Below are 23,435 nucleotides of genomic sequence, written 5' to 3' on the forward strand. Positions count from 1 at the left end.
CCACCACTTATAAAGGATATTTATTGGGGTTCGTAGCGACTGCCGGTCCTGGGATGCACCGACCAGTTCCCGAGCTCGAGCCTCTGCTGTGCGCTTGATGCTGCCGATGCTGCTGACTCTGTGCGCACGTTCGTCATCTTCCTTACAATGTATATATGTAACTCAGAGACCTGTCTGAGGTGGCAGTCACACTCTTCATCAGTAAATTAATGTTTTTTTTCTTTGTGCTTCTATTCCTTCAACTATTTTTGTGCCGGATCATGTAATTCTATGCTTCTCTGATATATCTATTTCTATAAACATTGACATGTGTGGTTTGCTTGGCTTGATTGCCTGTAGGATTTATATGGCCATGAATGAAAAAAATTCTCCGTTCCACCCGAAAGGCGAAGCAGCGATTGCGATAGCAAATTAGTAGATAGCTGTGCGAAGTAAGGATAGTGTGGTTTTATAGGCCGTGCTAACTTGTAAACATTGCCGTACTAACTAAATTATTAATTTTATAATTCTTAAGCGTGACTCAACGAGAACGTAGAAAGAAACAGACACACCAGACAGCGCTGTCACTGTGTGTCTGCTTCTTTCTACGTCCTTGTTCAGTCGCGCTTACACATTCTATCATGGTTTCAAACGAGCTAGCCCTCCAACGTGTTTTAACTAAACTGAACGGCACGGTGTCATGCGCGCACTCGTAAACACGAACACATCTCGCTCGATGAGCGTGGAAACTAGCTGTCGAAATTCTGGATTGAGGAATCGTTGCAGCAGCAAGGTGAATTGACCCTCGCGCATCTCATGACCACATGACCCTCATGCAATGAAACAGGGCAAGTAGCATTTTCTTTCTACACATAATGTTAGTACCCGTACAAGAGCACTTTGCGCAACAATGGAGTACTTATATAATAATTTATTTGATTATTCGTGGCAATTAGTGATTCCTTGGATTATACCTACCTGAACATTGCGCCTTGCCTTGCAAGTAATGCCCACAATTTCATATAACCCTGTGACCACGTCAAGTCGTACTTTCGCGGCAATTAAAAAATATTCAGCAACTAAAATAAATAAATAAATAAAACACGTTATATTCTCAATTCGCCTCAATGTAGGCTTCGTATAGTGTTTTATGTCTGAAAAGCAACGCCGAAAACGGGACAATAAAGAGAGGACTGGACATGGCGGTGTTCTGTCCACTCGTATCGAGTTTATCGCACAGCTTTTGTTTGGTGTTTTGTTTATTAAGGCTTTCTGCCTACATCTAACACGTCTATTTTCACCGTGGTGTGGCTATTAGCTCGTAGAAGACGAACATTTGTCCGGACAGAAGGATGCATCGTTAAGCGAACGCTTCTGGAGCTGTTCGAAAACACACCCACGGTATATCTGTTGGGACTTCATTGCGCACGCACACATGCGACAGATTTTCACAGTGATTTCTTTTCCTTCAGAATTCATTTTGACGTCTCAGTATTTACTGTAGGTCAGCCGCGAATCGTAGCGCCGGTAAAGCTGTCCTAGCCAGGATAAATCTTTCGTTCTCAGCTCGCATCCCTACTTCCAATGTGGTCGACCGGTCACATCTGCTTAAGTGATCCCCCATGCCACGTCACGGCAACTATAGTGCCAGTCTTTCCAGTGGTAGCCCTCTTCGCATATGGTGTTAATTTCCGTGGCACCATGAAACTTATGCATACGGCAATTTACGGCACAGAATACGATGTGTTCATTCTTAGCGTTAGAAATGAGTACAAATATCAAAATCGTGATGAAAAATTCAGGAAGTCGTCTGTCCTGTTATGTCGTTGCCTTCGAAAAAGATTTGCATGTGCGACGCGCATGTTGGAATATGCGGGTGGCGAAGCTATTTTGAAGCGGATAATATGAGAGTGTAAATCTCAGCGTGAGGCGTAGCATTGTTTACTTCCATTTATGCAGCGCGCAGTCCCATCAAATATCTACGCACGGTACACGCCCCAACTCCAACGTCATGCTCTGTTTAGGCTGTTGCACTACCCCGTTTGCAAGCTACGCCCCAAATGTACACATCAAAACATACGGTTGCACCCTGCGAGCCGTCGCCACAGCCGTGTCAAGAGAACCAGATTTCGCGGCAGGGACAGGGACAAATATATATATATATATATATATATATATATATATATATATATATATATATATATATATATATATATATATATATATATATATATATATATATATATACGTAAGTCAACAAACTACGCATTACAATATAGACCTTATGCGTAGCAGTATATACATACAGGTACATTTAAGGTGCCTATACACCTTGTGTCCAAGTGACCCGTCCCCATTCTGGGTGTACTTGCCAGGAATCTGCACGTAACGCAGTAGGGTACGAATGGGGGCTGAGCCATACAGGGTCTCGCCACTCGTGTTTACTACAGTGATGACGCCTACGCTGAACTGCTGATGTCCCTTAAAAGACCAAGCCGCTGCCTTCCAATTATCCCATGCATCGCCCGCAGACCCCACGTCGCCATCTTAACTGCTTCAAAACTACCCGACGCAGTAAAGTAATGCTTTTGAATCATGCCTTTTTGTTCCTCACGCACTGACCGGCAGACCGGTTCTTCTTAACCTCATACGCATGCAGCCTACAACAGCTAATGCATCTGTTCAGTTCGCTGAAGGCTTCCTAACGTCTCACTTCCCCCCAACCTTGCTTTGTCCGTCTTTTAAGCATGAAATTCTTGTAGCTCCCGCTGTCGGTGACCTTCAAGTGACCTTGAGCCATTAGCCAGAGCCGTTATCCGGGCAAGTTGCGAGAACAAAAGCAGATCATCTTGGCAACCAGTCAGTACCTTAAAAAATGTGGCCTCTGGCCTCCAACCCATTGCAGGTTACCAGATTACGTATGCTAGTTACTGACCAAACAAGTTACAAAATATATTGCTTCCGAGTTATTCCTAATGATTGTTCAGAATATCGCTCATGCTGTACGTCGTAGTACGCTGAAGTTTTATTTGTCATCTTTAATAGGCGACGTTTAAAATGCAGATAAACGGCACTATACACTTCCTCGTCATCTTTTGGCGCTGAGCGCTGAATACCAGTGGTCCGCGAGTTCTTCGGCACGGGTATTGTGTCGCCTCGGGAGATGGTGCCGCGCTGACTGGTGGCTGCTTCAGGCGCTTCTACCCACTGCGGTGGCTTAGCAGTCGCGAGATCAAATCCTGGCCGCAGCAGCAGCATTTCGATGGAGGCGAAATGCAAAACCGCCCCTGTCCCGTGCATTGAGGGCATGTTAAAGACCCCTGGTGGCGAAAACTGTTCCGCAGCCCCCCCTAGGAAGTGCCTCATAATGAAATCGTGGTTTTGCCGCGTATGTTCCCAAAATACAAATCATCTTTCTTCCAGCTAGACAGTACGCTCTGTTTCCCTGGCTCCTGTCGCTCCCTCTTGTGCGGTCTTCAAAAGGTTTCTTTTTCTAGCTGGGCAGAGTATATATGGACCAGTGCACAGCTTGGCTTGGTGCGGTGTGGCCATTGCGAACATGAACTACACATAACTTAAATTAGATGGTTTTAAGTGGCAAAACCACTCTCTAATTATGAGGCACGCCATTGTGGAGCACTGCGGAAATTTCGACCACCTGGGGTTCTTTAGCGCGCACCTAAATCTAAGTACAGGGGTGTTTTCGCATTTCACCCTAATCGAAATGCGGCCGCCGTGGCCGGGATTCCATCCTGTGACCTCGTGCTCAGCAGCCCAACACTATAGCCACTGAACAACCACGGCGGGTCACTACACATATTCTAATATTGTGGCTTATATATTAGCCAACCAATCTGCTTTGCCAGTTCGTATTTCATGCTTACATCTGGTGTCTATTACGGGATAGCCAGCTATTTTTTAACAGCGAAGCTGTTAAAGGCTACTTTTCGCACTATCGTGCCCACGTGCAGAAAAAAAAAATCTAGGAAATAGTTCAACGCCGTGCCAACCCGCGGCGGAGTTGACGCATGCGTTAAGTACTCATGCGTTAAGATGGTACAATACCCGGCCAACCCGCGGCTGAAGTGAAGCAGGCGTGAAACACTCCCCTTCCCCATAGGTGAGGCGATCCCAAAGATAGCGCAATGCCGGGCCGACCCGCGGCGGAGGTGAAGCAGGTATTAAGCACTGACCATACGGAGGCCGATACCGAAGATACTGCAATGCTGGGCTGACCCGCGGCGGAAGTGCAGTTCGCCATAAAGGGGCCCGCATACACGGCTTTCCTGGTTAGCATTGTTCACAAAGTAGCAAAGCACTGAGTTTATTTCCTTTTTTTTTCTCTGCCACCTTCCCTCTAGCCCCCTCTTGTTTCCTTGTCCTAAAAACCGCGCCTAGATACGTGAGCGACTACGTTCATTTTTTTTGTCCTTCCCTTTACAGCCAGCATCTACCGACGACAGAATGTGACCGCACTCTACTACAATGTTTAAGCTAACCTGGCCAGGACGCGCCATGGTTGGTTAAGGGCGGTGGTTGTGGCCTGCTGAGCACGAGGTCGCGGGGGTCGAATCGCGGCCATGGAGGCCTCATTTCGATGGAAGAGAAATGCGAAAACCCCCGTCCACTTAGATTTATGGCCTCGTTAAAGAACCCCAGGTAGTCTAAATTTCTGAGTCTCCAACTACGGGCGCGCCTCACAATCAGATTGTGGTTTTGGCACGTAAAACCCCACATTTGTTTTTCTAACGTGCTCAGGATGACAAGGCCACCTTTGACGAAGATCGGCCCTCCTATCGAAACATTGGCCCGCTTTATGATGGAGCTGTTGCCTGGTTTAGAATCTTTATACCACAGTGTGCCACTCCATGTGTCAGGCCCCTTCTTGATTATATATATGTGAGAGATTCATGCTTTTCTGTAGGGTATGTGTTTCATCTGTGCGCGTGCACCTTTGTGCATGTCTGTGTGACTACGAGTGTGAGTGCTCTTCAGATGTATCAACCCTTGTAGTACTGTTCTTCAATTTTACATGCCAGAAAAACGGCACATCTTAACGGAACATAAACATAACATAGTCAATATATCGGGAATACCGACGTATTTACCCTGCTTCTACGTTTTCAGGTTCGTGCGGTCGCAGTCGGCCTATTTATTCTTTTTCCTTTAGCCTATACATCACGATCTGTTGGAGAAAAAAAATACAGTACAAAACCACACATTGTGTTCATCCTCGCAGATGACCTGGTAAGTACAGTCAAACGAGCGATATTGCTCGTCTTTTTACAGGCGAACTCGGTTTTGTTTGTTAGGCGGGGGGCATCAGTTACGAGTTTTAAGTTTGAACAAAATTTCCGTGTGTGGCTTTGTGGCGTGTCTTCTAAATACCTTGTTGAAGGTGATAGAACAATGCCTGCAGTTGCGCCATATTGCAGCGTTTATTCATTGTGGTCGACATGAAGACATAACTTCTGTCTGCTAGTGAGATTCGCTGCCTCTTGATCTGCCCACTTGACTTGACGGCAACGATTGACGGTATTGCATGCAAACCACCATTTTTACCTCTTATTTCTTCGTAGATCTTCTAGTCCTTTTTGGATTGATAAAACAAAAGAAAAGCTACTTTATTAATTTAGCTCTCGTCCTAACTCAGTGCTTTTTCCAATTTTTGTATGGAAACCAATTTAGCACAGTATTACATATTCCAACAGCGGTAATCCCTTAAGGAGGAAACAAAATGTCTAAAGGAAATGTTTATGAGTAAAGTATGCCGTAAGAAGGTTATTCAACGAAAACAAAGAAACTAAGATTTGTCAACATATTTTTTTAGCGAAAGGTAAGCAGTGCCAGACCGGGCACTGGAAGCTAGCTTCACACCAATCGCCAACGGCTTCGTGAGGAAGTTGCACAGCTGGTCGTCGTGCGATGTGAAACAGATGTCTAAATTCCACTTCGTGCATAGTAAATTTGCTTAATAGATACTGTTGGGCTAGTTTGGGGAGCCATGATATTGAAGCAGCACCCTAAAACTGACACGTTCATGCATACGTGAAAAAGTGCATGCATAGGCGCTGGTCTGTAAGCGATATACAGATATTGTTGCAGTCCAGCGCCTGTGTATGTCCTTTATCATGTGTGGGTGAACGTGTCAGTTCTAGCGCAATGCTTTCATATCGATATCAATATCACATTTTTGATACTACTGCAGCAGGGCATTCTGTATCGGTCGTTTTTCACTCACCATGCTTTCACAAGAGAGCCAGTCGCATGCCAAGCTCGTCCTCTGCTCCTGCGCTAATCCAACCTATGACAATTGCTGCCTTTCAACAATGACCGAAGATATTTCGACATAAACTGTACTGAACACCAAAAATCAGTAAGCAGAATTTTTTTCTCGTGTGTTTCCTTGAGCCAACACTCGTCCTAAGAAAGCGTAATTAGGTGCTGTCGTAACAGCGGCATCAAGCGCACATGGGAAGGAATTGTTTAAGTGGCGCCAGGGTGCGTAGTAACTAAGAAACCGTTGTCAGGTATTATAGCTCTCTATGAGCAAATGACACCTTTTAAAAAGTAACAGGAACATTCATCACATTATGCCAGCGCAAGCGGGCCTTCTTGATTTTGCATCTGAATATGTCATGTGACAGTCTGCCCTAAGAAACAAATTTTTAGATCATTCTGGCAGTTTTGTTTCTACCCACACTATACATCATTCCTTTTTTTCTCGTCACCCATGTTGGTGATGCCACTTCTAAATACATCATGTCTTTGGCCTATTCATGTGACGAAAACTTAATTCACAATATCAGAGACTTAACTGTTAATTGGGAGCATTCACAAGTCTACAACGTCATCGAGTGAGCACATGTCACGCCTATAACAGAGCTCCAACTACACATACCACACTTGAAAGCGTTCAATATTGGTGTCGTGCCTTCACTTTACTGATATTTACCTATACAGCACAGTTTAGTGAGAACGGTCGTTAGATTTAAGGGCTGGTGGCCCTAGCGTGAAAGCGAATGCAAATCGCTCAAAATAATTATGTTCACCCAGCCATCGGTTAGAATCTATGCCATGCGAAGCATTATTGATGCTCTTAATGCTACACAAATAACAGCAATCGCCTAGAAACTTTTACAAATGAACGTACAAACGTACAAAAGAAAGTGATGTATGATACTGGGTGGGGCAATCACTGGCAATCAGTGTTGCATGCACAGGGCCACCTGCAATGATTAGCCAAGAAGCGCCGCGTAGCCACTGGCACACAACATTTGGTCAAATCAAGAAAAACAAGAAAGTCACTAAAGCTATTGGCTACCATGCACTATGATATTGAGAGGTCGGTTTATTTAAAGGTAGCAATGAGCTGGTATTGCATATGAAAGTTATATGCGATGATCATTTTAAGCGCAGCATTCTTTGCATTTTCCCCCAATTCTTGGGTGGTGGCTGCTTACACCATTGCCCGGAACCGGACAGACTACAAACAAGCACCAGATATAGCGCGAACCGAGGTAATACCACGCAACAAAGTAAATGAGTTGCAGCAAACGCATGTCATCGTCGTCGTGCCGTGATCGTCTTGTCTTTGTCTAAATTTGATTACCGTCACCCCATCGTGTTATTATTTTCGTTGTTATTGCGCCATAATGACACCGCTGTTCTGGCTGTCGTCGTTACTATTTTGTCCTTTCTTCTCTGTCACGCTGTCATCGTCAAGCCGTCATCATCATTCCGTTGTTGCGCAAGTATTGACTGTTTCAGATGTCATGGACTAAATTGTGCACGTTAGCGTTCTAGAATACTAGCAAATAACATCTGCTTTTAAAATGCGTTTTTTTAATTATCACATTCTTCTGGCAAACACCATGCGCTTCACTGTGCAGTTGTTTCAATTGTGCCCAGCGGGAGAGACACACCTGCTCAGGTCGCGTGCATCTGAGTCAGGGCACCGATATTTCACTGCAGTAGGTAGGGTCAAATACTTGAGTATAAACCCCATGCAAGCGATCCTGCGCGGGACAGCGACAAGGGACGCGATGGAGATGGCTGTCGCGTTCGCTCGTCGCCTACAAGTCGTACCCCATGCGAGCGACGACTTCGAGCGACGTCGCCCCAGTGTTGCCGGTATGAGCGCAAATATAGGCGCCGAAACTAGCCTGACGCATGCTTTATTAACATAAGTTGATGTGTTTTACTGTAAAAACCAGCACAAAATATTTCTGAGGGTCTTGCAGTAGGTTGTTGTCTTTGCACTATAAAAATTCAATCGTTTGTCCGTTCCGTGCCACAATCGGTAGTACTTCAGTGATGTACATCCAGTTCCGGCTTCGCCATATCGGCTAGTCGCTCATAGCACTGCCGGGCGGCGAGCCACGAATTCTAGATTTGCAGAACCGAGAGATCGCGCGACAAGACCGAGCGATCTGTTCAAGCGACGACCCGATCTGCCGCTCGAAGCCGTCGCTCGTCGCTGCCGCGCACAAAATCGCGTTGATAGGGTTCACTCTTTAAGGCCGCGCACGCGAACATCCTACGCCACTGGAATAAAACATAACTACAGCAGTTACTTTTAGGTGCCATATAACTTAAAACTATTCCAAACTTTTCTATTCAAATTCCACCATCAGCCCTCCGCGATTGGTGAAAAATATTTTTCGACCACCCCCACTTCACCTGTCTGTCAGGCGACGTCACAAATACCGCGATATCGCCCCATGGGATATGACGTGTACACACTGATTACGCATGATGTGACCTAACAAGAGAAAAATCGTTATTTCTGATTCGACTGCCTTTTCGCCATTAGCCCTCGGCTATTGGTCAAAAGTTTTCGGGCTGCACCTACTTCAGCTGCCTGTCCCGCGACGTGAAAAAAACCCACAAGAACTCACCGCGTCAAAGTGACGTGTACGCGTTAAAGATGCAATAATATGCCGAACAAAACTGAATTTTCTTCCGAATAGCCGCAGGCTGGAGCCCTATATAGTAAAACTATTCCAATGTGTTTTTATTGCAATCTCCTGACGTGAAATTTGCGTAACCGCCGACGCAAGCATCGGGCGGTCAGCCGCCGGGTACTCTGAACAGACCAATCAAACGCTCTCCTCGTTCGTAGGAGGCCACTTTTGTTTGCTTGAAAAACGAATAACATTGCCTACACTGTGCGGCTTGTCTTATCTAATTGGCGCATAAGAGGCGAGGAGAACGCTCGAGTGGAGAGGGATTCGATAGGGCCGAGCCACTGCGCTAAAAATTGATAACCGGGTCAAGAGGGTGGTGCGGGCGTCTGCAATTGGTCCGCTTGCCCTTACTTAGATTGCGGTGGCTCGTCGACAATCACGGTGGCATGCAAAGGAAGCGTAAGAATGATGCTAAAACGGATCCTCAGCAAAGGAGAGTTGGCAGAACGAGGTGGTAAACGGGCCGAAAGTGCTCAAAAATGTTACACGGCCACGTAAAAAATTTTATTACACGCAAATGAACACATGCTCTTCGACAGGTGCGAGTAGCCAGTGCCTGAGCGATCGGCGGCAGCCATCTTTTATTCCTTTCGGAACGGGGCAGCCTGCGGCTATTCAGAAAGACATTCAGTTTTGTTCGGCATATTAATGCATCTTTATCGCGTACACGTCGCTTTGACGCGGTGAGATTTTGCGGCTTTGTGACGTCGCGTGAGAGGCAGGTGAAGTGGGCGCAGCCCGAAAACTTTTGACCAATGGCCGAGGGCTAAGCGGCGTTGAATCAGAAATAACTATTTTTCTTTTGTTCGGTCAAATGATGCATAATCCGTGTGTACACGTTATATCAGATGGGGAGCTATCGCGGTTTTCGTGGCGTCGCGTGACAGACAGGTGAAAGGGGGGTGGTCCAAAAAGTTTTTGACCAATGGCGGAAGGCTTGATTGAAAAATTGGAAAAGAAAAGTTTGGAATAGTTTTACGTTATATAGCCCCTGCCCCGTTCCGAACGGAATAAGAGATGGCTGCCGCCGATCGCTCAGGCACTGGCTACTCGCACCAGCCGGAGAGCATGGGTTTATTTGCGTGTAATAAAACTTTTTGCGCAGCCATGTAACGTTTTCGAACACTTTCAGCACGTTTACGACCTCGTTCTGCTAACTCTTTTTTGCTGAGGATCCGTATTAGCGTCATTTTTAAGTTTCCGATGCATGCCGCCGCGATTGTCGACGAGCTACCGCAAGCTAAGTAAGGGAAGGCGGACCAATCACAGACGCCGGCACCACCCTCTTCATCCGGTTATCGATTCTTAGTGCAGTGGCTCGGCCCCACGGAATCCCTCTCCAAATGAGCGCGCTGCTCGCCTATCGTGAGCCAATTACACAAGTAAACCTGCTCAGTGTAGGCGATGTTCATTTTTCAAGCAAAGTGACCGCCTCTGAACGAGGCGAGCGTTTGATTGGTCTGTTGAGTCAAACCTGTGGGTGACCGCCTGATGATTGCGTCGGTGGTTACGCAAATTTGACGTCAGCAGGTTGGAATAAAAATATATTGGAATAGTCTTACATTATAGGGCCCTAGTTTATGGCATATCATCCTAATGTACATATGAGCCTTTCTCTCTACCTAAAGAGAAGGATATTTTGTACCTCAAACACTTTTTGTATATTTGTGGTATGACGGGGGCTGCAGTGGTGATGTCGGAGTCCGTTACGTTTTATGAACAGAATGCGGTAACCATGTAGTAGGTGCTGCAGTAGATTGCTGCAGAGCGTCCCTGCAAAAACTATAGACCGCACAGCTCAGTCCTTGAGCTTCTGGAGCGTCTCGTCCACTCACCGCTAATGATTGAGAAGTGCTTGATGTCATTCCAAATAGAGCAGCTCACGTGACATGACATGGCAATGCAATATGCCAAGCCCCGTCACAGTTTTGAGACATGTTCTGACCTTTTTTATAAGCTAGGTAATTGTGCCACTTAAGCCTCCCTTATCCATATAGCTTCGACATCGCTGCAGGATGCATCAGCTTTACGGATTTCACCATAAATGCCGACTAAGAGCTGAAACACAAGGTACTTTTCACCATGATGTGTTAGTGAGACTACTAACACGTATGGAGGTACTAACACGAATTCTAACATGTAATACGAACGCGAATACTAGTGAGAATACTAAATCTTGATCGTTGTAGGAACCTGACAAGCATACTTCTTCATTCCAATCAGTCATGCATATAGCTGTGGCCTGCAGCTGTGCGGAGGGTCTCGGTGTGGAAAGCTTTAAATGTTGGGTAGCGAATAATTATGGGAGAAAGCCTACAGCCACCAATACCTCCTTCTGCCAGACATTTGTCATGGAATACTGAGTAATTACTTTCGATGAAATTTCCGATCCACCACTGCTTATTTCGTCAGATTTCTGGCTTCACGACACTGACACATGTGCGTACGGCAGCTATGTTACCTGTTACAAGTAGAATCATATGACATTCCTTTCATCACGGTATGTGAACGATGTCAGAAGGCGTATTGAAACACATCATGCCTTATGAAAAAATCCTCCTCTTAGGAGGCGTTTTTTAGTTACGAATGGGATACCTAAATGACTCATTACGAGTGTTCTTCAATGTAGATATAGTCCAGCTGCATGTGTAGCTGCATTTGTTTGCTCGTGCTCTACCTTTGCCGCTTGTAGCTAGTTTTCTTCAGTTTTGCACGGTGTGAAAGCTCATCGATGCGCCTTTGTTCACGCATGCACCGTTTTATCTGTGATCATTTTCTCGCCTTCACCGCAGGGATGGGGCGACGTCAGTTTCCTTGGCTCGCCTCAGATTCCAACACCAAACATGGATGCTTTGGCGAGCACGGGTGTGTTGCTCAACAACTACTACGTCACACCACTGTGCTCGCCTTCGAGAGGGGCTCTCATGAGCGGTCGCTACAGCATCCACATAGGTCGGTGTACTCTCAGTGCATTACAGTATTATATTGTCACAAGCCATTACTGCCCATTGAGGATGACGCCAGCAAGCCATAGAAGAACACGTTCGAAGGGGCACTTGTGCTGTTCCACCATGTCTGTAGCTTCTGTTGTGTGTGATCGTCAAATACATTTTACTCTTTGTTTAGCCTACTACTACTTGTATTATTATTGTTATTATTATTATTATTATTATTATTAATATTATTATTATTATTATTATTATTATTATTATTATTATTATTATTATTATTATTATTATTATTATTATTATTATTATTATTATTAACAGTATCCATTTTATCAATCGATTGTTCAATCAAATGTCAAAAGGAGACAAAGGTAGTAGGCAAACAATGTTAGTAGAGAAATAAATAAGAAAACAGAAAACGAGGAGGTGGGCTTAAAAGGAGATAACTCTTGCCACATAATTACCTACATACATACGAAATACAAGGAATGAATTCAGAAATTTATTACTACACGCAGAAAATTTATTACACGTTTTTTTCCCTTGTTTTCTTTTCAGTCAAGTCATAATGCAGTCTTGGACGCTATAACGTAAAGCTGTTCCAAAATTTTCTATTCCAATTCTGCTATCAGGCCTCCGCGATTGGTCAAAAACTTTTTTGGAGCACCCTCACTTCCCTGTCTATCACGCGACCTCACGAAAACCGCGATAGCTCTCCATCTTATATGACGTGTACACACTGATTATGCATGATTGGACCGAACAATAGAAAAATAGTTATTTCTGATTCGACGGCTTTCGGCGATTAGCCCTCGGCTATTGGTCAAAAGATTTCGGGCTGCACCCACTTTACCTGCCTGTCAAACAACGTCACAAAACCGCAAAAACTCAACGGTACAAAGTGACATGAACGCGTTAAGGATGTATTAACGCGACAGCGTTCAGGAGCTCGTGTCGCAGAAAAGCCGGCGTCGTCGGCGTCGTCGGCGTCGGCGGCGTTGGCCGTGAGCGATAAATCCCAGCAGGCACTTCATGAATAAAAACAACTTGCAAGATGGGCTGGGTGGGAATCGAAAAAGGGTCTCCGGAGTGTGAGACGGAGACGTTACCACTGAGCCACGAGTTCTTTTTTTTTCTTTATTGCCGGTCGTTGGCCCGGATAAAAAATACACATTCACAAATATTCAAAAGGCACACTCACAATATGTTAAAAACGACCGCAGAACTTGTGCGGCTGCGCTTGTGCTAAAATTCCTTTATCGCCAATAATAATTCCACACGTGGCAACCACTCTGGGATGCACTCCAGCAACTTTTGTTCCTCTACAAAGTTCCGTATGCTTTCTTTGAAATACTGGCGAGCCGCTCTTGCATCGAGATCGGTGTGCCTTACCGCCATTCTACATTTCCAAATGCTATGCAGGGCAATAAGCATGATCACATCGAATGGGGTACCATCATCACTTTCTATTGGCAAGTAGCGAATCCCATACGCATCTAGGGGGAAATCTTTTTTGATTGTGCGCTGGAGCACATCCCAGAGGAAAACGGCATCCCAACAATGCAGAAAAACATGTTCAATTGCCTCCTCCTGCTTGCAAATTGTACAATGAGTGCCCCAAGGAACAAAGAAACCTCTTTCAGCCAGCCACGGTTTGACAGTCAGCGTTCCGGAGTGCAATTTAAAAAAGAACGTCTTAGCGCCTGACGGCATTAGCATCGCCTTAACACGCTTCAGAACATTGTGCCCATGGCTAGCTCTGTAGAGAGACCGATATAAAGGCACGGGAAGAACAACATCACACAGGTCCTTGTACAGTTTTTTCCGGCTGACGTCACTCAAATATTGAAGTGAAAAACGCGCTGACAAAAACCTGCATGAAACCACAACTTCACGTAGAAAACTATAAACACCCCCTGGCAAACTGCCCGCTGAGACAACCATTTCGGGCAAGTGTTTGCCTAGGCGGAGTTGGCAGACAATGTATAAAAACGGGTTTTTTTGCGTCCCTGAAGAAAAAAAAGCGATTGACTACCTGTCTCAAAAACAAATGTGACAGTCCAAGTCCTCCATTTCGAACTCGAAGAAACAAATTGGTGCGACTTGATCTCTCCCAAGACGATGCCCACACAAACACTGCGAACACCCGGTGAATTTTTTGGATGTTTACCCTTGAGCAATGCAAGACTTGGAGGATGTACCAAAGTTTGCTCACTAAAAATATGTTGCAAATTGTGGCTCTGAAAAACATAGACCAAATCCAGCCATTCCATTTGTTTACCCTGTCCCGAAGGTTATCCACTTCACTCCTCCAGTACGACTCACTGTCTTTGTAGCACTGAAGGGGAACACCCAAGTATTTCACCGGAGTCGTAACGAAACTCATGTTGGCAAAAGTGTCTGGGGCCCCACGCCAATCACCGTGCCAGAATCCCAGGCACTTACCCCAGTTTACCGCGCTGCCGCTTACAGCAAAAAAACTTTTAGCGCATTTGACAGCCTGCATTATACTGTCCGAATCAGTGCAAAACACAGCAATATCGTCTGCATAAGCCAACAGGCGGACTTCAACCTCGTGCAGTTTAAACCCGCGGACACAGTCATTCTCCATGACACTCAAACAAAAAGACTCAATATACAAGCAAAACAACAGCGGCGAGAGAGGGCAGCCCTGACGCACCGAACGCTTAACTTGGATTCGCGCTCCCACCACCTTGTTGACAATAAGCCGCGTCGAGCAGTCCCGGTACGCCCATGGCAACCCCCTCTCTAATTATTCTACCCAAATTCACATAATCTAGAATGCACAAAAGAATGTCATGAGGCACCCGGTCAAACGCTTTCTCGAGATCAATTTGGAACATTGCCACTCGTGCACCCATGGCATCGCAACATTCGAGGATACTGCGTGCTACGTGTATATTTGAGAAGATAGTGCGGCCTTTAATGCCACATGTTTGATGCGGCCCCACAAGCTTCGCAATGACAGCCTGCAACCTCTTTGCTAAGATTTTCATCATTATCTTATACTCTCCGTTAGTGAGACAAATTGGGCGGTAAGAAGTTACTCTTCGCAATGCAACGGGATCTTCTGACTTGGGTATAAGAATAGTGTGGGAAGATGAGAAGGACGGGGGTAATACTTTGAGCTGGAATGCTTCGTTGTATACATCCGCTAAGGCTGGTGAGATCGCACCTTTGAAATATTTATAAAAGGCTGAGGTTAGACCATCAGGGCCAGGGGACTTCCCCGTATGCATACTTTCAATAGCACTTTTCACTTCCTCTTCCGAAATTGGTTCCTCCAATATTTCTTTCGTACTTTCATCTAGCCTTGGCATCAACGACAAAAAGTCCTTTTTAAAACGGTCAATGTCGACTGCGCAGTAAGTGAATAAACCACTGTAGTGCTCGAAAAAGGCACGCTCGATATCTTCTGCTGCGTCGCTAACTTTTCCGCAATATTCGATTTCCGCTATATGATTGCGGCGCGCATGCCACTTTTCTGAGCCTAAAGCTCTTTTCGACGGTACTTCTCCCATTATCAGCCTTTCGGCCCTTGCCCGCACCAAAGCACCGCGGCATCTTTCGATATCGAACTGTTCTATTTTATGTTTCAGTGCGCGAATATCGTCCATGAACATGCCGGTCATCCTACATTCCTCACTGATCAATTTTTCTAAATTCCTGCGCATCTGTTTTTCTTCGGCTCCTTTTTCTCTGCATATAGTGCTCGCACGCTCTAAAGCCTTGATTTTAACCGCCCGCTTGAAGTTCTCCCATTTTTCACCAGATGTCGTCTTATCAACAGCATTCATTTCTTCAACTTGCTTCGTTGCATCCGCTGTAAACATTTCGCCGCTTAGTAATTTCGAATTAAATTTCCATAGTTGCCACTCGAAGCCGTTTTTCTTTTCTTTCGTGCTTGCTACTAAAAAGCTGACCAAACAGTGATCACTGAATGAAAGTGCGCTCACATGGTACTCCTTACAAAGGGGTATCAAATCAAGGCTCACATACACTCTGTCAAGACAGGCGTGGCTGGCTGCCTGAAAGTGGGTGTACTGCGTAGCCCTCCCACCACCGAGACATTCAGCCACGTCTTCCAAACCATCGTCCCTTATCATATCGCTTAGGGCAATGGTGCTTGCATCCTTGTACGGTCGGGCGCTAGTTTTATCACGGGCTGAAAGAACAGTTAAAATCACCGGCAATAATGAGGAGCCTATTACACTGGGTATACTGTTTTAGCTGATCGAAAAATCTGCGTCTTTCCTCAGCGACAGTCGGCGCGTACAAACAAATAACACGCCATTCCAATGACGATAATAAAAAATCGCAGACAATAAGCCGACCTGACGGGCATGACGTCACAGCTTCTACTTTTGCTCCAAGACTATATCGGATGAACAAAGCGCACCCGGAAGAAGTTCCCACAGCATGGCTCACTATAACACAGTATCGAGCTAAGAATTGACGCACCATGCCCCCGGTTTCGTCATCGCCCTCAACTTTCATCTCCTGTACTGCTAGAATGTCCAGGTCATGTTAGCTAACTAGTCGATAGAGTTGACTTTGCTTCCTCCTTGAGGCAAGCCCACGTACGTTTAGAGTAGCCACACGAAATGACCTATCCATAGACATCATTGCGAGGCGGTGAAAACCCGGGGGCATGACGCTCACCTCACTACTGTGCTTTTTTCCTGGGTGCCTTGTCACGGTGCAGTCCTCAGGGAGGCAAAGGCGGCGTTTCCGCCGTCTTGCGCTCCGTCGAAGTGTTCGGCCGAAGCCGAAGGAAAAGACACCGCACGGGAGTCGTTTTCGCAGGCGGCTCGTCCGTTGCGACGGCGCTGGGCCCCTTCTCCTTTTCGCCTGCTTCGTGGGGCCGCTTTGCGGTCGCACTGGCACTGTCGCTATCGATGCCTGTCATCGGCACTTCCTAGGGAGTAGTCTGTACGGCTCCGCCGGAAAAAGTGTGGCCGGTACTACTTGGAGCAGCTTTCTTACTCCGGTCCTCCACGGCTTCATGCAGAAGCCCGGCTTCGGGCTTACCTGGAGCTTCACGGAGGGCGTCCTGTGGAGTGTTCGGGGTACCCTCTTGGGTAGTCGGGTTTCGGCACACTCCTGCGGTTTCCTCGGAGTCTGCCTCATCCATAAGGTGGTCCAATGCATCGTTTGCCTGGACTGGTCCGGTCACGCTGGCGTACGTCTTTGGGCAATCCGCGTCCTCATGGCCGAAGCGGCGACAACGACTGCAGCGAGGCACTTTGCAGTCCCGACGTATGTGCCCGCGGTGCTCTTGCAGCGCACACAGAGTGGAGCGCGGCCTGGAACAACGACGAGAGTCAGCTCTCCGGCTATCTTGAGCTGGTGTGGAATGTCGTCGACTTTGACGTCGCCATGCAATTGCAGTCGAACTGAGCGAGTCGTCGAGCCCTTTTCAGTGACGCCTTGCACACGCCACTTCTCCCGCGTCCCCTCCAACACTTTCCCGTAGGGTGTCAGAGCCACACGAATGTCTTCGTCGGTCACGCCGTGCAGCAACCAGTGTAGCTTTAAGCGAACCTCCCGGTTGTTTGGATCGATGAGCAAACATGGGCGATCCTTTACCTTCACGTTGACAGCGGTGAGCAATTTCTGAGCGGCGTCAGCACTCGTCATTGTTACAGCCCACACGTGGTTCATCTGATACGCCCCCAACGCCAAAACGTCGGGGAGCGCACCTAGATTGGCCAAAGTGTCCCGGTAGTCTTCGACACGGTAGGGCCCAGCTCTTGAGTCGCCGTGCATGAAAACGGTGTTCGCGACGATGCGTCCGGATGGCAGATTGGGCAGAACGTGCTATCGTGTGCAACGCGGCAGCAGTTTTCACACAAGCCGAGGTGGCGACACGGTGTCCACAGGAGGACAATAGAGCCAGGAGGAAATCGAACGTCCTAAATGTCGGCTGTCGTACCAGATCAGCGCAGCCTGACACTCACTGAGCCGGGAGCCGGCAATCTGGCATGCCGGTCGTGTGAGCACGGGCGAAGACGTCTTGGGAATATTCAGTGGAAGTGTTCGTCCAGGAAGCAAGCAGTGTTTCCAAGGGCAAAGAAGCCTGCCAGCCGAACAGAAGGTAAAATAATGAAAATCCTAGCGTTCTCATGACCGCATGCGGTCACGAGAACGCGAAGGTCACGAAGGGTAACGTGCTGTCCCAAATCACTGTGGTCATCGGAAGAGTATATAGAGAGCATTTCTGTAAACGTGCAATTGAACCGCTCGTTCAGTCCGTTTTTCTGTGGGTGGTAGGCCGTGGAAATCTGGTGCTCGGCACAACAGGGGCGAAGTAATTCTTCAGCTACTTTGGACAAGAAGGTGCGGCCGCGATCAATGAGGAATTGCCGGGGTGCGCCATGATAGAAGATGACGTCATGTAAAAGGAAATCTGGCACTTCAGTTGCACAGCTTGCGCGCAAACCTCGCATGATGGCGTACCGTATGGCGTAATCAGTCGCGACGACGACGCACGTATTGCCAGATTTCGACGTCGGAAAAGGCCCGAGCAGATGGAGACGGACGCGAAATAATTATTCTGTGGGCACATTGATGGGGTGAAGGCATCCAGCTGGCAGCACAGCAGGCTTCTTGCGGCGCTGACAGAGCGCAGAGGCTGCAACGTAGCGGGCACAGAGCGGTGCAGGCCTGGCCAGTGGAAACGACGCCGTACACGGTCGTAAGTACGCGAAACGCCGAGGTGGCCTGCAGTAGGGGCGTCATGCAACTGCTCAAGAACTGATGCCTGGAGATGGCGTGGTACAATGGGAAAAATTCTGATCCCTAAGAGGAAGCTTTAGCTTGGGTAGTCCTATCTAAATACATGTAAAAGGAGAATTGTTTTTTCACAGCAACCAGTGCGCCAAATTTGGCGAGGTTTATTGCATTTAAAAGAAAAACTTAGAACCTAGTGTCTATTGGTTTGAAATTTTCGATTAAGGTCGTCAATTTTTTTATGGAAATGTGGCAAAAATCTAAACATTTCAGAAAACGAAGCTATGAAGTTCACAACTCTTTAACTCACCAATGAAAAAGGATATCACAACTATGTCATTTGCATCATATCTATCGCATCGAAAGCGCACAAAATTGATATGTTACACACGAATCTCAAAAAATTGAGTAACATGAAAATACAGCTTTTGCGCAACCTTTGTAAACAACGTAACAAATTCACACATCAAATCTGTCGACTTTGAATTATCTAGTGGATGCTGTTTACAGAACTTTGATGTCTTTTTGTATTGCAGAACTATTAATTTGTAAATATTGTGCTTCTATCTCTTTTCAAGCTTCCGCATTTTTGCAAATCTTTTAAACAAAATTCAGGCTTAAATCGATATTCCCCTTCGAATTGCCACTAGACTTTAAGCTTTTCTCTCAAATGCAACAAACTTTATTAATATCGGTCTAAGGGTTATCTCGGCAAAACGTTTTTGCATTTTACATGTATTTGAATAGGCCGCGTCGGAGTTGAGCCCGAGCTAAAGCTTCCTTTTAGGGCGTAAGCAGCGACGGTAGCGAACGTCGTCGCCGAGCACGAACATACGCACCGTGGGGTCTGAATATCCAGAATTGAAACGATCGATGGTAACAGGTAAGCAGTCATCACGCTGTTTAGTGCGAATGTCGTGCAGATCAGAAATGGCCCCCACGCAAGAGTCGGTGTCATGTTCATCATATGCAGGCTGGTCGACAGGATGGAGAGAGAGGCAGAGGGCGTTCTTGTGCAAAGGACCTGATTCGTATAAAACAGCACATAAATATTCCTGGAGCAGTAAGCCCCATCTACTCAATCGTCCAGTGGAGTTGCAGTGGACAGTAGAAGGGAGACTGAAGACAGGAAGAAGAGACTGGACTAGCGCTATCAGGCATATGGGATCGACGATGGCAGTCGCGACGTCAACGCAATCACCTGTTTATTAACTGGCCATTATTTGTGGGCCTTCTGTTCCTACAGAGTCTTTAAGCGAGGAGAGCCAGCACAAGGCATGTTGATGGGTAACTACGGAAGATGTGCAGCCGTACAAGTAGGGGCAGAATTCGGCGACTGTCCAAGCTAACGATAGGCACTCTCTATCGGCAATCGAAAAATTCCTCTCGGCGGGTGACAGGAGGCTGCTGGCATATGCAATTACGCGCTCTGCGTTACGCTGCCATTGAACAAGTACAATCCTCATTCCACGACCACTGGCATCCGTATGAAGTTCAGTGGCGGCACATGGATCATAATGAGCCAGCAATAGGGGAGCCGTGAGCAAGCATACGAGGGCGGAGGAAGCTTCGGTTCGAGCAAGGACCCATCTGGAAGCAATGTCCTTCTTAAATAGGTCGGAGAATTGGCGAGAGTTTTCGGCGAAATTCTCGATAAAAGGGCGGAAACACGTGCATAGCCCAACACAGCTTCTTGCGTCTGTGGCGGAAGACGCAACAAGAAAATTCGGGACCGCGCGAATCTTGTCAGGGTCGGATTGAACGCCAGCGGCATTGACGAGATGGCCAAGAACGGTAATTTGAGGTCGTCCAAAGTGCCACTTGGATTAGTGCAATTGCCGGCCGGAACGTCCGAAAATAGAAAGAATAGCCGATAGACACTTTAGATGACTCGTGAGAGTTAATGATATAAATATGACATCTTCTAGATAAGACAGACATGTGGACCATTAGTAGCCGCGGAGTAAGGAGTCCTCATTCTTTCGAAGGTTGCCGGCGCATCACGAAGGCCGAATGGCATAACCTTGCCTCGGTAGAGGCCGTCAGGTGTTACGACGCGGCTTGTCACGGTCCATCTACTTAGTTTGGCCAGTAGTCTGATCGGAGGTCTATCGGTGAAAAGTACTTTGCTCCATGCAAGCAGTCCAAAGCGTCATCAATGCGCGGCAAGGGTTAGACATCCTTGCGTGTGACTTTGTTGAGGTGTCTGTAGTTCACATGAAAGCGCCAACTGCCCTCCTTCTTCACAAGCACAACAGGGGACGGATTGCAAGATGGCTCGACAACGCTTTTAGTCAAGATCTTATCCACTTCTCGTTGTATCACTTGGCGTTCAGCATGTGAAATACGGTACGGCCGGAGGTGTATCGCATTACCGTCTCCAGTGAAAATGTGATGGGTTACCATGGACTTCTGGGTTAAAGGGCGGCCGTCAAGGTCAAAAATGTCGCGGTAAGTTTACAAGAGATGGCGGAGGTGAGCAGCTTGTGGCGGAGGAAGATCAGGTGCTATCATCGTGCTAAGTTCATCTGTGAGAGCCGGAAAATCGGATATTCCTGAAGATGGCGACGGAATTTCGGCGTGAAAAGCCGATATCTCGCAATTGTTCACAGGCGAGATGTCGCTCAAAGACATGTTTCTGGCAAGAATTTTAGTCAAACAGTTAAAATTAAGGAGACGAAGCGAAGTCTGACTGCCTGCAGCAGTGAGGGCGGTACCGTGGAACCGCCAAATTTCTTTCAAGCAGTATGTCAGTAGTGGGACATAGTACATAGACGCTGTCAGGAAAAGATGGGAGCGACAGTAGCGCGACGTGGCGCACTGGCTTGAAGCGACAAGCACATGTCTTCGGGAGAGCACCGTGGTTGTGTGGCTTGTGCACTATGGCAGCAATGGGGCAGTTCAAGCTGAATGACACTAGACGCGCAATCAAAGAGGGCTGAAGGAGACCATAAAAAGTCGAAGCCGGACATACCGCCGTAAGGGCACTTTTCCGAAACGGCCAACAAAACAGTCTTTAAGCGCCCCACGATGCGAATGCGAGCGGTGCACATGCCAACCACGGTAGGCGTTCCTCCGTCGGCGACGCGGAGGGTGCGCGATCAAGTGGGTGTGCGAACTTTGTTCAGTCGTCTGCGCAATTGGGAACTCATCACAGATATGTGCGCGCCAGTGGTCGGCAAAATTATCGGAGGGTTTCGCGGTCCAGTATTCAATGCAGCGTCACCTCCGGGAGCTGAATTGCTTAGTTTTGCTGAGACGGGCATCGGGGCTGCATCGGAGATGGTGGGTGACGAGCCCGGCGTGATAGGGACGACGGTGGACGAGGTGGTGGCGAACGGGGCCGTTGGCGTCAGAATGACGACGACGGACTGTTCCAAGGAGCACGAGCGCCATACTTTGGCTCTTTCAGTACCAATGGAGGCTGGTAAGGACGCTCGCTTTGTTTCGGGATGACAAAACTGGTGAGTGGCGGTCGCAGTTACAATAGCGAACAACGTGACCGATGCGCCGGCAGGCAAAACCGATTGGTCGATCCTCTGCGGCTCTCCGCTCGGCTATATTTCGGTAGCATGCAGAATACCACGGACCAGTCGATGGACCTCGAGCATGATACATCTGTGAAGCGGCAACGGCACATACAGGATGCACTCCAATATTAGCTTGCTCTTCACGGACTATTGCCTTCACAAATGATGCTGGAGGCAAGTTGTTCGACTCACTTGGGCGGGAAAAAAGCCGCTGCAGGAGCCATGGCTTCAAATTCGGGCCACGCTACCCGTTCCATGTGATCTGATGACGATGGACGCTGCACTCCTACTCAGTTGTCACAAGAAGGTGTCGAAGCTGTGTTCGGCAGACGTGTGAACGGCGTTGCAATGCGGCGACTCTTGGCTTGCTAAAAGCGTTGACACTCTTTCATGATGTTCTGTTCTGTCCCACAACTTTTGTACATGAGCAGATTGAAAGCATCGTCAGCGATCCCCCTCCGTACATGCACAACCTTGTGTGACTCCACCTATCGCTGTCGGCCCCACGGCACAGAGCCAGCACGTCCTGGATGTAAGAGACGTGCGATTCTGTGGACGTCTGGGCACGGATCGCTTGTTCTGTCTTAGCGGTGCTCTCCCGCCCGGAGGCACAGCCAAACAAGTCCCTCAGCTTCTGTTTGCACGTGTCCAAGTCGTTAAGCTCTTCCTCGTGGTTGTCATTCCGCACCTTTGCCGTGCCTTGTAGGTAGAAGAGCAAGTTTACGAACATAAACGTCGAATCCCGTTTCTTGTGGCACTTCCATGCTCATACGTGGCAATCGAGTTATCCACATCGAGGTGGTCGGTTCAGCAGAACACTGCTGGATCGTAAGGCTGAGCCAGCACAACCGTCGGGGTTGTAGGCGTTGATGTGGGCCGTGACATGGCGGGTCCTGCTTCGTCCGTCAGGTTGACCAGTGCGAAGTCACAACCCCTGCGGAGCTCCATTGTGGTTTCTCGTGGGTACACCGCACATCTCACCAATTTGTTACGTTACAGAGGTCGCACATAAAGATGCGTTTACAATAATTACAAGAAAACGATTGTGCATAAACAAGATGGCTGTCGAGAGCGACCCCACTTGCAAACGTTAAATCGTCTTCTGACTGCTACGATTCTTGGTTGCGCCGTAACAGTATCAATAGGAAATGGTGGACTATCTTTAGAAATTGTGTGAAGGACGCCTTCTCCTCGAAGCAGTGACTCTTCCCCCAGCGCCGCCGAGCTTACGTTTGACACACCTCTACGAGTCCTTG

The 23,435-nt window shown here is 47.4% G+C and overlaps 1 protein-coding gene across 1 annotated transcript in view; it reads left to right on the top strand.

Annotated features, from left to right (window-relative positions):
- LOC142574924 (arylsulfatase B-like) overlaps window positions 1-23,435 on the top strand; it is a 151,943-nt gene that overhangs the window by 17,644 nt on the left and 110,864 nt on the right. Inside the window, exons 2-3 of the mRNA XM_075683916.1 lie at window positions 5,150-5,226; window positions 11,741-11,900. Coding sequence (XP_075540031.1) covers window positions 5,150-5,226; window positions 11,741-11,900 — 237 coding nt within the window. The remainder of the gene's footprint in view (window positions 1-5,149; window positions 5,227-11,740; window positions 11,901-23,435) is intronic.

The sequence above is a fragment of the Dermacentor variabilis genome, chromosome 3, assembly GCF_050947875.1.
Source record: "Dermacentor variabilis isolate Ectoservices chromosome 3, ASM5094787v1, whole genome shotgun sequence".
Classification (NCBI taxonomy): Eukaryota; Metazoa; Arthropoda; class Arachnida; order Ixodida; family Ixodidae; genus Dermacentor; species Dermacentor variabilis.